Source organism: Rhinatrema bivittatum, chromosome 9 (assembly GCF_901001135.1).
Source record: "Rhinatrema bivittatum chromosome 9, aRhiBiv1.1, whole genome shotgun sequence".
In the NCBI taxonomy this organism is placed as follows: Eukaryota; Metazoa; Chordata; class Amphibia; order Gymnophiona; family Rhinatrematidae; genus Rhinatrema; species Rhinatrema bivittatum.
Window position 1 is genome coordinate 126,201,702 of NC_042623.1, and position 13,927 is coordinate 126,215,628.

General features: G+C 42.0%; 1 protein-coding gene across 5 annotated transcripts in view; it reads right to left on the minus strand.

The window, feature by feature from the left end:
* Positions 1-13,927, minus strand: part of TBK1 (TANK binding kinase 1) — a 185,095-nt gene that overhangs the window by 6,159 nt on the left and 165,009 nt on the right. For 4 of the 5 annotated variants that reach the window (XM_029616461.1, XM_029616463.1, XM_029616462.1 and 1 more), the window contains 6 exons: positions 10,587-10,663; positions 10,033-10,072; positions 6,109-6,210; positions 5,688-5,784; positions 1,993-2,096; positions 362-433 (listed from right to left, as the gene is read on the minus strand). In XM_029616461.1, the coding sequence (XP_029472321.1) occupies positions 362-433; positions 1,993-2,096; positions 5,688-5,784; positions 6,109-6,210; positions 10,033-10,072; positions 10,587-10,663 (492 nt within the window). Of the gene's footprint in view, positions 1-361; positions 434-1,992; positions 2,097-5,687; positions 5,785-6,108; positions 6,211-6,331; positions 6,505-10,032; positions 10,073-10,586; positions 10,664-13,927 lie in introns of those variants that run through there. The other variant, XM_029616464.1, reaches the window with a different exon arrangement.

Here is a 13,927-nt window from a genome sequence, read left to right on the forward strand (position 1 = left end):
ACTTGGAACATAGAGTGAGACACTACCAGCTTTTTTATTTTTTTTATAAGTTATGCAAGAGAAAGAACACAGATTTAATCTGTACATCCTCTGGGTATCAGCATTTCCAACTTGTTTCTTTAAAAGATAGCATATTGCAGTCATTTTCTAAGTATAACACCACAGTCCAAGTATCCACAACCTTTTAAAATAGGCCTCAGTGACTGTTATTGCCCCTAAGCTGTATCCTGGACTAGAAAACATATAACACTAGTTTCAATCCGGCTTGCCATTATAAAACCTAGCCGTGACACACATTTATCTGACTGAGTATGAATGCCATAACTATTTTTGTGTTACTCAGGTAGGAATAAATACTTGCCTTTCCAAAATGTGATTATTTTCAGCAAGTTCCTTAACAACACCCTCCATTTCTTCCTTTAATTTCCTCATTCTATAAAATGCAAAAATGTTTCCTTATGTTAAATTTCTGAATGCAGCATGAATAAAAATGTCTTTTACTACAAAAGAAATCATAATTCCATTTAATGACAACTATTACATATAAAAATGGGAAAATAATTAGTTTCATTCTGCAACATGGATTTTTGACTCACAAAGTGTTTTTTTTTTTTTTAATCTTCTCAGTTCATACAAACAAAGGGAAAATATGCAGGCTGAATACAGAAAAATAAAGAAAGAAAGAAAAAATGGGATAGATACTCAAAAGCTATTTAGACTGATAACTCACAAGTTATCCGTCTAAATGGGTTATAAGGCATATTGAGCCTCCTATCCGGCTATAATTTAGCTGGATATAAAAGGGGCATTTTGAGGGCGCTCCGGGGAGGGGTCCCATTATCCAGCGAATGTAGCCAAATATGAGGTATATCTGGATAAGTCAGCCACATAACTTTAGACCTGCTCGGAAGCACGAGGTCTAAATATATCCAGCCTCGTGTGGCTGGATAACTTTAGATTTAACCAGATATATTCAAAAAAGAATATATCCTTGAAAAAAACAAACAAACCACATTGTGGCCTGTCCCCCACCTCTCTCCCACCCCAGTTGCAAAGGCCCTATGGGGCCAAAACTGCCCCCCCCCCCCCCCAAAACAGGCCATTTATTGTTTAAAAAAACATTATTGGGGCTGGGAGTCTCCCCTCCACCACCCCATGCTCTTATTTCCCCCCTCAGAATTAAAAAATTACATATCACGGGCTCTGGATTCCCCCCTCCCCAAAGCCCACCCCAACCCTTTTCCCTTCTACTTTCCCACCCCGTACCTTTATCTGAAGTTGGTTTCCAGGATCATGGCAGCCTCCTACCACAATCCGAGACCGCTGCTTCTGAGGACGCTTCGGCTGTTGCTGGGCTACTACAATGGGGGGGGGGGGGGGGGTAGAATCTGGAACCCGCAATATATAATTTTTTAATTCTAAGGGAAAGCAGGAGCAGGGAATGGTGGAGGGGGGACTCCCAGTCCCAATACATTTTTTTTAAAACAATAAATGGCCTGTTTTGGGGGGGGTGGCAAGTTCGGCCCCGTAGGGCCTTTGCAACTAGGGTGGGAGGGCGTTGGGGGACAGGCCTCAATGGTTTTGGGTTTTTTTTCCCAGGGAACCTCAGTTTAAAATTATAAGGATACAGTTAGTCGGATAACTTTAAGCAAGTATATTCAGCAGGACATTTATCCTGTTGAATATACGGGACAAGTTATCTGACTAATCTTAGCCAGATAATTTGTCCACTAAATGGCCTACTGAATATTGGCCTCAATATGACTATAAAAACATGAACTGAGAAGTTATTTTCCTATTTACAGTTAAGAAAATAGCAAGACAAGTACCCTTTATTGAAAATGTGCGTGGCAACAAATGGTTTCACATACTGTTGCAGTAATAACCAGGATTACTGCTCAAGTCAACTCAAAATTTGAAGATAAAATTATGAGGAAAATTCTCTTTGGCCAGAAAGCAGACCAAGGTGGCTAGTCATCATGAAATACTTACCCTAGAGTCATTTCCACCAATGTATTTGGACTTGGGTAAATTGGATTCATTGTATGTTTTATGCCTCCTGAGGCCAACATTTTCTGTGGTACTGTTTCATGAAACTGAAATAAGCAAAAAGTGCATACAAATTAACAGCCGTTTCAGCAACAAACCATTTAATTTCACTCAAAATGAGCAACAGCTAATTGCTTTCTTCAAAAAGCTACAGTGTAGGAGAAAATTTCCATCATCTCTTCCATCCCCATCATTTGGACACCTCAAAATAGAGTATGAGTGTCCTCTTGGTTAAGTATGATAATAAAGCTTTTAATACAGTCCTGCAGAGGAGGCTAGTGAATAAAACGAGAAGCTTAGGAGTGAGTGCCAAGGTGGTGACCTGGATTGCAAACTGGTTGACTGACAGAAGACAATGTGTGATGGCAAATGGAACTTACTCTGAAGAGAGAGCGGTGTTAAGCAGAGTGCCGCAAGGATCGGTGTTGGGACAGATCCTGTTCAATATCTTTGTGAGCGACATTGCAGACGGGATAGAAGGTAAGGTTTGTCTTTTTGCGGATGATTCTAAGATCTGCAACAGAGTGGACATGCCGGAAGGAGTGGCGAGAATGAGACGGGATTTAAGGAAGCTGGAAGAGCACTCGAAGATATGGCAGCTGAGATTCAATGCCAAGAAGTGCAGAGTCATGCATATGGGGTGTGGAAATCCAAAAGAACTGTATTTGATGGGGGGGGGGGGGGAGGGGGGTGAAGGGCTGATGTGCACGGAGCAGGAGAGAGACCTTGGGGTGATAGTGTCTAACGATCTGAAGTCGGCAAAACAATGTGACAAGGTGATAGCTAAAGCAAGAAAAATGCTGGGCTGCATAGAGAGAGGAATATCTAGTAAGAGAAAGGAAGTGATTATTCCCTTGTACAGGGCCTTGGTGAGGCCTCACCTGGAGTACTGTGTTCAGTTCTGGAGACTGTATCTCAAAAGGGACAGAGACAGGATGGAGGTGGTCCAGAGAAGGGTGACCAAAAAGGTGGATGGTCTTCATAAAATGACTTATGAGGAGAGATTGAAGAACTTAAATATGTACACCCTGGAGGAGAGGAGGAGCAGGGGTGATATGATACAGACTTTCAGATACTTGAAAGGTTTTAATGATCCATGGTCAATAACAAACCTTTTACGTTGGAAAAAAATCAGTAGAACAAGGGGTTACAATTTGAAGCTCCAGGGAGGAAGACTCAGAACCAATGTCAGGAAGTATTTCAAGGAGAGGGTGGTGGATGCCTGGAATGCCCTTCCGGAGGAAGTGGTGAAGACTAAAACAGTGAAGGATTTCAAAGGGGCATGGGATAAACACTGTGGATCCATAAAGGCTAGAGGATAGGAATGAAGAAAAGAGCCATGGGGGTGGAGTACTGGAGTGGAGGCTACTACCTGGTGATTACTACCCTTAATAAGCCTTCACACGGTTAATGCAACTCCAACATTGCTCTCTGCTTCAATGGCAAGGGGACATGTGGAAAAGAGGATTTGCATTCAGACAACAACCAACAAGGACTGAACTTCACAATCTGGGTAAATAAATAAGCGTGGGGGTAGCTTTCTTATTACGGCGGTTAATATCCTAAACCAATTAAGCCTGAAACATCACTTTGAATGCATATATAGCATTGCTCTTTGCTTCAACGGCAGGGAGAAATGAGGAAAACAGGATTTACATTCAGACATCCATCAAGGCATTGGTCTGTACAGTCTGGGTAAACAAGCGTCAGGGTAACTTGCTTGATGCGGCGGTTACTACCCTTAACCATTAAGCCTTATGCTCACCTTTGATGCAACTCCAACATTACTCTCTGCATCAATGACAGGGGGTGGCAGGAAATTTGAATCAAACAGTTACCAACAAGGGCCCTGAACTTGGTGGTTGATGGAAAATAAGTATGGGAAAATAAGTGTGGGAGCTTGCTGGGCAGACTGGATGGGCCGATGTCATTTCTATGTTTCTATGTAGATACAGTAGCTATTAAGGCCAATTTTGGAACTGCATATTCTCTTACAACAACAAAATAAGTTGTCATTTTCTGTAATAGGAGGGTCAAAGGAGTCCTATCTGGTCAAAATGCATTCTTTCCTTTGTGCCCATTGCTCAGTTTCTTATCGGCACACCTTACATATAACATATACATACCACTCCCATACATACTATATAATTGTATTGCTTTCATTTTAAAATTGAGTAGTCTAAAAATTGTAATACTCTGCATAATATGCAAGATGTTAAGTTCTTAAAGAAGAACAATTGTACCTGGATAAAAATACTAATAGACAAAATGCCTGACACACACAGCCAACAAACAATGTGATTTCAAAGCACCCCAGTGGTGCCTCAAACCTCTACTATGCCTGTCCAAGACCCTCTAGTGATATGAGTGGTACAGCACCCTGATAAGCCCAGAAGTGTATTTGAGAAAAGGCAGGTTGTTGTTTTTTTAATTAAAATGTTTTTCCATAAAAGTATACAATGCTATGAATACCTGTAGGGGTAATCCAGCAAACAAGCAAAAGTCTAGTGAGGTGAAGTGATATATTACAGACTGCTTTAAGAAACTTGCAGCTTTTTAGCAGTCTACCAACACCAATACAAAAATGCATGGTTCTACATAACTGATTATTTCTATCAAGGTTGGATTTACAATATAGGTGCTCACAGGTAATTGTGGGGGCCCCCTGGAATCATTAAAGAGTATGGGTTGGGGGGGGGTTAGTCCCTTCCCACTAGAAATAATGGAGGGTGCGAGACAGAGGGGAGTTGCCCCCAAAAATCATTATGGGGGAAGGAGGCTGTATCTTTCCTCCCAGAAATAAAAGGATACAGGGCCCCTGCCCAGGTGTTACCCTTTCCCCTTGCTTTCCCACTGCGCGTCTCCCCTCACCTCAAGGCCTGCAACCTTTTCCAAGTCCTGGCCCATCGGTACTGCAGCAAGAACTTCCCCTAGACAAATGTGGGGCCTTTTGCATCGGCGCCTGCATGCTTCCAGCAGTCCCCGAAAGCGCTCCACCCCCCCTGCTACAACTCGGGTTTCCTATTACCAGAGCAATCCGTGCAAGAAACTGAGTCCCGTGGGACCTGCTGCGAGCATGCACGTGCTGGTGCAAAGTCCCTGTGTTTGTTTAGAGGAAGTTCTTGTTGCCACAGAGAGGAGACCTGAAAAAATAAATGGTTGCAGGCCTGGATGGCGGCAGCAGCATTGGCAATGCTCTGGGAATATCAAAATTGCTTATGCCTAATTCCAGGGCTGATTTCTATACAAATCCATGTTGCAGTTTAAAGATGCTTTAAGAACAGAAAAATATTTTAAAAACATTCCAGAGCTCCAAAGATTGGATTTTGGCACTAATAAAATACTAAAGCTAACATATATTCTTGTTGGATACATCATTTGTATATTGCTCTGGACATTGAGAAGAATTCACATGTGACCTAGCATCTTGTTGTACTTTATTGTTGAAATAGATAAAGGAGCTCAGAATCTGCACGTTCCATGATATTAATACTTGTTTTACATTGAAAAGCAAAACGAACTATTTCCAAAGAAAGTTGCCAGTTTTCTTGTAAAGCTATCTTGATCAAAGGTTCTGTTCAGAGTTCATGAGCAGCATTTTAAGAAGTTTACATGCTGCATATCTACAGCAGTTTTACCTCATTTGTAAAATCTTGGTACTTGGACACTTCTTCTTCAACATCAAAGCACTGACTAGTGACAGCCAGCAACTGTTTCCTTAAATGAAGCATCTTTCTGAAGGTAAAAAAAATAAAACACAGATTTGCATGTCATCCGTCGTGTTGCTCTAGAAAATCAAGAAGTTCTCCTACATCAGTGGTTCTCAACCCTGTCCTGGGGACCCCCCCAGCCAGTCGGGTTTTCAGGATATCCACAATGAATATGCATGAGAGAAAATTTGCATGTTATGGAGGCAGTGCAAGCAAGTTTTCTCTCATGCATATTCATTGTGGATATCCTGAAAACCTGACTGGGGGGGGGGTCCCCAGGACAGGGTTGAGAACCACTGTCCTACATGATACTTCTGGTTAACTTCATCTCCAGCATCCATTGACATACCTTATCCAGTCCTCTGCCTTACTCAGAAACGTCTCATACTTAGTGACACATTCATCCTTGAACAGGGACAAAGCTTTAGTTGCATGTAAATACAGCTTCTGCCTGTAATGCAGAGAAATATTTAGCACAGTATTCTGACACACCACACAGTCATGCATTTTATTTTGTTAAAAATCTAAATGAACCTTACAACCACTTACCATAGGGGACTGTGAGTTGGGAAACCATATCCATGTTATAAATCAGACCTTTGTTTTCAACATGGTGCTGGTAACCAGTTCCAACAGTAATGTCAGAGGGGAGCTGGGCTTCTGCTGTCACTGCAAGAATGCTGCTCTGTGCATAGAACTGCAGGAATTTCATGCCTGCAGTAACACTGAAGTCAGGTTCCCACTCCTGCAGTAAATACAGGATATTGCAAAAATATAAATAAATATTTCCCAAATCAGGGTCTCCTATGGTGACTGCAGTATTCATTTACAGTAATATTCTTTAAATAAAATCTGTGTGGACACATTTTGAACATCTAAGAGGAGCTGTGCTTAACAGAGAACAGTATGATTGCCAATGGCTTTCTGGAGTACTTAACCCGAAATTAGGGATATGCGAGGCAATTCTGTCAGCAGTTTACAGTTGCAAGTTGTTTTTGCATTAATCAGAATAGTAATGGTATATTTCTGAAGATGGGGGGACAGAAGGATTGGTAAGCAGCACTGTGAGACTGGGGAGGTTCATTAACTGAAAATGGCACCAGAGTTTCTTCTCTGTGGAACCTGAACAGGCACACCCCAGGTTGAGTAGGGGAGGTAATGGGGGTTGTGGTCCCTTGGAGCATATGGGGGGATTTTGTGTTAAAATGGATGTGTGTGATATTTGGGTGGTTGGGGCAGTATGTATGCAAGTGTGAATGGGGGAATATGAGTTGGGTCTAGAGAGAGAGATACATAGGTCAGCATGGAAATATACTGGACAAGGGCTAATCAGTTTAGAGAAGAGACAACTGAGGGAGGATATGATAGAAGTCTACAAAATAATGAAAGGACATGAACAAGTTAATGTAAATTGGTTATTTACTCTCTCAGATAATAGAAGGACCAAGGGGCATTCCATGAAGTTAGCAAGTAGCTCATTTAAAACAAATCGAAGACAATTCTTTTTCACTCAGCACATAGTTAAGCTCTGGAATTCACTGCCAGAGGATGTGGTTTCAGCAGTTAGTGTAACTGGGTTTAAAAGAGGTTTGGATAAGTTCCTAGAGGAAAAATCCATAAACTGCTATTACGGTAATTAATACGCAATAGGCATTCTGGAGATATTTGTAAGATGCTGTACAGCCTATTTTGATAGTCTGCATGTTTTTGCAAATTTGGATAACAGAATTCGGTTAATGTAAATGTCTGCATGTTGAATGTAGATGGCATACACCACCCAATTAAACAAAAGGAACTGCTAAATATGATTCATAAGAAAAAGACTCATATTGCTATACTCCAAGAAATGCATCTGACTAAAGATGAACACCTTAAACTGAAGAGAGATTGGGTGAGGCAATGTTTTTTCTCGTTTTATTTCTGCAGGCAGAGTGGGGTGATAACACTAATTCATAAACAAACACCCTTTCAGCTGGAACATCAGATCTATGATGAAGAAGACAGGTGCATTAGAGTCTTGGGCAGTTTATATGGCCAATGCCTGGGTTTTTGTATTATATGCCCCAAATGTTTATTCTCATGACTTTTTCAGAGAGCTGTTATCTGTGTTTTCTGAAGTATAGATTGAATATGGGGGACAATTTCATATAACGCTCAATGAAGACGTCTGAAAAACTCCACCTGCTGTAATTAGAGCATGTAACCAATGACAGAATAACACACAGATTAGCCTAGAAACATTCTGAAATCCAAATAAGCATTGTCCTAATGGTGAGACAGACTGTAATTTGAATATCCATTTCTGTTCAAGTTATAACAGTGCGCTGTTTAAGTCTTTGCCGCGCCAGTGAGCAGATAATTGGCCTCTTACACAAAACTGTAAATCATCAAAAACATGAAGCTTTTCATTGCAATGTGCGACTAAAGGTGCATTTGGACAATGATGTAATAAACTGGAACGATGTTTAATCAAGCGGGTTTTAATCATCTGCTTTCATTTTGTTACAAGTTTTGTATGCTTGACCAGATTTTGTTGAAATTGGTAAATTTAGACCCATTTTTTCTTTTGCTTTGCTCTGTGTGGACCCTGAACGGGCACACGAGTAGGGGGAGGTAATGGGGGCAGCGTCATTTCAGTTTCTTTGGGTGGGGAGACATTGGTGCGGGACAGAGGTAGCTAAGGAGGGACCTACTGATTCCTCTCATTCAAAGAAATCGCTAGACTTGTGAAGCTACCCCCAAGCCCAATGGATATGCTGGGGGTGAGGACCCAGATCTTGCCCAGCCAGCAGACAAAGCCTCAGAGAGTGGAGCACTGGTCTGTTGGGGCCTGGACCCCCGAGGAGCTCACAATCAAAACCACCATTAGAGCAGACAGAACTAACATCAGGACCGAGCTTCTGGGCAGCTGTAGGTCCCTCCAGCACTGGCTTGGTACTGGTCTGCACTAACACGGATGCCCTCGCTGCAGAAGCACCAATGTGATGCAGTGTTCTGTCCAAGGCCTGCTGGATCTTCCTTTCTAGCTCCTTCTTGAAGACTGCTGATAACTGTAGGAGCAGGGGCAGACAGTTTACTTTCTAGCTGGGGGAGATTGGAGCCTCATGGAAAATGTCTGGACCAGAGTGGAAGGGGAAAAAGAAGATGCTCTGAAGGAAAAAGGGGGGGAGGGGAAGGAAGGAAGACCCACATGGGAAAAGTGTGTGTATGTGTATGTGTGGGTGGTGCCTGATGAGGAAAAGAGAGAGAAGGATGTCCTGTTGGAGAACTGATGGAGATGGAGGGGAGCTGATGTGGAAGGGGGGAGAGAGCAAAAATGTTATGTAAAGGAGGTCTTCATAAATGGCTACCACTGCTATTGTGATTGCAGTCGGTGCTTATTTGTAATCATGGACCTCACAAATAATTATACAAATGATCCTCTCCCTGCCCATTATCCCTCCTACCAGCAGGAGGTATAAGAGAGCAGAGCTCTTACTTGCAGTTGCTTCTTTTGCTGGCTGTCACCTGACATCTGAATGTGCAGGTCATGTGCACTGAGACTGCGATGTCAGATGGAAGCTGGCAGAGGAAGGAGGCAGCAGCAGCAGGTAAGAAGTGTCAGCTATTCCCCTGCTGCCTGAGGGTGGAGAGAAAGAAGGATTACATAGGGGGTGGGAAGAGAAGCATGGGAAGGGGTGGAGAGGTTGGCACCAGTGTGCAAACTGTAGGGAAAGAGAGGAAAGCAGGCAACAGTGGTGAGGATGGTGAATGGAAAGAAGGCACAAATGAATGAGGGGAGAGAAACGCGTGGAGGGGAAAGGCACCAGTATGTGTGCTGAAGGGGGAGAGCGAGAAAAAAGCACTAGTGTTTGGGGATAATGGGAGGGGCGGCAGCCAAAAGAGAAACATATGAATGGAGATAAGGGCGGAGATATATGAGAGAGGCACCAGAGGGAGCGTTGAAAATGCCCTAGGTGTTTTTTTTTTGGGGGGGGGGGGGGGGGGGGGGCAGGCACAGGGAGAAGAGAGAGGCACGAGTGTCACATGTTAATTGGGCCCACAGCTCCCTAGTCAGCCCTGACAATTATATGTTCCCATTCCAGGAGCTGATTTACTGACAAAGGAAGAGATAACAGAAGACTGATGTTAAGGCTATAAATCTGTTTCCATCTATAATAATAACTATAGTATAAAAAGTGCCATTTTCATGAATTTATATTATAACATATCAAAAATCAACACCTTCACCTTATACAAATATTCCTTTTCCACTTATAATTTGGGCACTTACTTATCAAATTTATGGATTTGTTCTTCATTATAAGGAAGTCCTAGAAGATAAATAGTTATAGATATAAATATCTTTAATAAAGCAACTGAGAAACAATAAACAAGCAATGCTTTAATGTATTGTAAAAGTGTTTTGTTGTTTTGTGTATTTTACATATGTATTTTAAATTGTGTGTTTTATGATGTAGTGATGTTTTATATTGATTGATCCATGCTTTTAGTTTACTTATGTGCTTATAAATGTATTATTTGTAATCTGCTTAGAATTCTAGATATAGAGGACTACACAGTTTCCAATAAAAATAAATAAAATAAATATTGGGCTAAGACCAAGGAATAACATTTAGTTGTTCAGTGCAGTATTACCATTCTAAAATAATCTGTTTATCTGAGTTTAGCTGCTTTAAATCTAATTAATTTATTATAGCAATAAAGTTAAAATTGATTGCTTGTTAATGAAATATAAAATTAACACACTGGGTTTGTGGCATGTTAATGTTTTTCTTTCATCATTTATAATCCACAGAAACAAAACAATAAAAAGCAAAAACTTACTGCGTTCTGCTTTGTCTTTTTTGAACTGAAGATAGATGTCTGTAATAGAAGTCAGCAGGACCTGTAGCTTCTGTACACTGTTGGGAGAAGAGCCGGAAACAGGGTTTTATAACTGCACCACCTGCATGCAGATGTACAATTAAACTCACCAAGAAAACTGGATGGTAGTCATTTCAGTGAGTGAAAGTTCTGCCCCATGTTTATTGCTGTGGGCCAAAAGTGGATTGGAAAAAGGCATGCTTTAAATTTTTCTTGCAAAGTTGGGCTTAATGTTCAAAACTTGACCAGGAAAGCAAAAAATAATTTTATAGTTTCATCAATCGTGTATTTAGTTCAGTGAAACAAAACACTTTTTTTTTTTTAATTCCATAGTATATGAAAGATCATTTTCCTTATGATACCACATTCCATTTTTATGTAGCAATCTTTACGCTTCTTTTGGTTAAGGGCAAAGCCTTTATTTGTACATTTGAAAGAAACATTTTGCTACAATAATTAGCAGTTCTACAATTTCTCCCCAAAGCCTGTCCAACAATTAATGTAGAGCAAATACATTAATACATATTATAAAGCTTGACCTTTATTGTGTAAAGCATAATCAGACTCGCACTTCAGGACACTGTTCACAATATTCACCAGCCCTAGTGCAGTAAAAGCTAACTGGGAAACTTTACTCCGTTATCTTTTTCCATCTATTCAGCAGCCCTTATCCAGTTAAAAGTGCTGCTGAATATCTGACTGGCTGGTCAAAATATAACTGTCTAGATTTACAAACTTACAGCCTTCATTTACTAATCTAAGGTAGATAAAAGCTATTATTTTGTGATATTAATGGTAAATATTTTGCAGTAATAGCTAATCTGCACTGTAGCATTCAGAAAACCAAAGAGGTATGGTTAAAAAAAAAAAAAATCACATGAAGGAAAAAATATACTGCTTCACGCAATATTTCTCTGTAAAAATAAACTTCCTGTGCTTACTCTTGAGGCTGGTTAGATGCTGGAGGAAAGAGTGAGAGAGGGCCTTTAGAGATAGAGGAGAGGCTAGAATTCAATTATATGAGTGCTTTGTCCTGTCTTTTCTGGTTTTCCTTGTGTTATTACCTTTTCTATTGTCTGTAGTCTATTTTTGAGTGAAAGAAGAGTGTGTGTGTTTGTTGCATTTGTCTTGTCTGTCTTCCTGTCCTTATTTGTTTAGACTGTGAAAGAGCAAACTGAATGTGAATGCTAGAGGTGAGGATGACGAGTGGCAGGGTGTGACAGGCATGTGACTGGGGTGAATGAAGAAAGGAGAGAATGGAGAGGTGAGTAGGCCAGGAGCAGGCCGAGGAGGAGGAAGGCTGGAGTGCTAGTGGGGCCAGAGGTAGCTGTGGGCCAGAGATAGCAGGAGGAGAGAGATGACGAGGGGAAAGAAGGAGAGTGAAGAAGGTGGAAGAAGGCAGGAAAGGGCAAGACTGCTGAGGAAGCACAGGGGAGGAGATTACTCAGAGGAGAAGCAGGGGAGGGTGGAGAGGAAGGTCAGGGAGATGGGAGTGTGCAGGAGTCAGGAACTGACCCCACCCCACTCTAAGTGGCAAACCGACCAGGTGGCAGTGGCACTGAAGGCAGGCAGAGGCTGCATGCCTACAAGTTCTCCCATGATGAAAATGACATGCTAATTGAAGGAGTCCTGGAAACCTATGACCAGCTCTTTAGCCAGCAGGATCTGGAATAGGCTGCTCTAGATTTCCAGTGGGAGTGGAGGGAGATGAAGAGCAGGTGGTCTACAGATTTTGCAACCTTAAGGCCAGCCTTAAGATCAAGATCACCTGCATAGACAGATATGAGAGGGAGACCAGAGGATGATCCCCTTGCCCCATAACCCTGACAGCAATGGAACAGCACCTCAAGATAAACTGAGATCAGATGTCTTTGAGATAGAAGCAATGGATTTGGATACAGCAGATGAAGAAATAGAAACATATAGAAATGACGGCAGAAGAAGACCAAACGGCCCATCCAGTCTGCCCAGCAAGCTATGTACATGTTTTTCTCATACTTATCAAATGGCAGGTAAGCCCTTTGGGAGACATGAAGGAGGGTACAGAAGGGTTGATACCAAGCAATTATATGTTCACCTTGCAGATTAGAAAAATGATCATGTTATATTATACATAAGAACATAAGAAATTGCCATGCTGGGTCAGACCAAGGATCCATCAAGCTCAGCATCTTGTTTCCAACAGAGGCCAAACCAGGCCACAAGAACCTGGCAATTACCAAACACCAAGAAGATCCCACGCTACTGATACAATTAATAGCAGTGGCTATTCCCTAAGTAAACTTGATTAATAGCAGTTAATGGACTTCTCCTCCAAGAACTTATCCAAACCTTTTTTGAACCCAGCTACACTAACTGCACTAACCACATCTGCTGGCAACAAATTCCAGAGCTTAATTGTGCATCAAGTCTAAAGCATGATCTACTTCATTCATAAGCTCTTCTGCTTCCTTTCACAGAACCAGAACCTGGCAGGCTACACAGGAGACAAGGACATAGGAACATCATGAACCGCTAGGAGGAGGCAGCCAGCAGGAGACAGAGCCAAAGGAGCCGGATCTAGGTGAGCTTGCATTCACCAGGTTGACAGATCTAAGCCGGGAGGCAGAAATAGAAACCACAATCACTGCAATCTATGCACCATACCATGTGCAGGAGGAACAGATGGGGGCTATTGCACAGCCTTCAACTGAAGAAACAGATTGCTCTATGCCAGAGTCCACGTTGGCTATATAACCAGCTTATGCTGAACCACAGGCAACCCCACAGCAGCCAGAAGATACAATAGCCAGGATACAGGAAGACCTCCTTCTGTAAGGCATCACAATCTACTGTGAGATGAGATGCATACAAAGGGAGATGCAACTACTGCATAAGGCCCAGCAGCAGCAAATGCTGACACTATCCCAGTGCCTCAACAGTCTCACAGTGATAGAGAATAACTTAAATATATCACTTGCATTGGCAGTAACAAATCTGAACACTAGCCTCCTGCAGTCAATATAAGCTTTACAGCAGGCAGCTCCCTGCCCAGCATCCACAGTGACCACACTCAGGAGTAGTCCCAGGCTTGGCAGAGGAGCCCCCAACAAAAGGACCAGATGAGATCCCCAAAAAAGCCCGCCGAAGAAGGACCTTAGAAGACACCTTTGCTGTTGCCATTAAGGGAATATTGTGGACTCAAGGATTGCTCTTAAGGGAAAAGATGATTCCCCCCTGAAGCAGGACTGTGGGGTTCGAAACGCGATCGTGTCGGGACTTTACTATGAGCTAAGTACCGCAATTTTGCTGATTTTCATGAA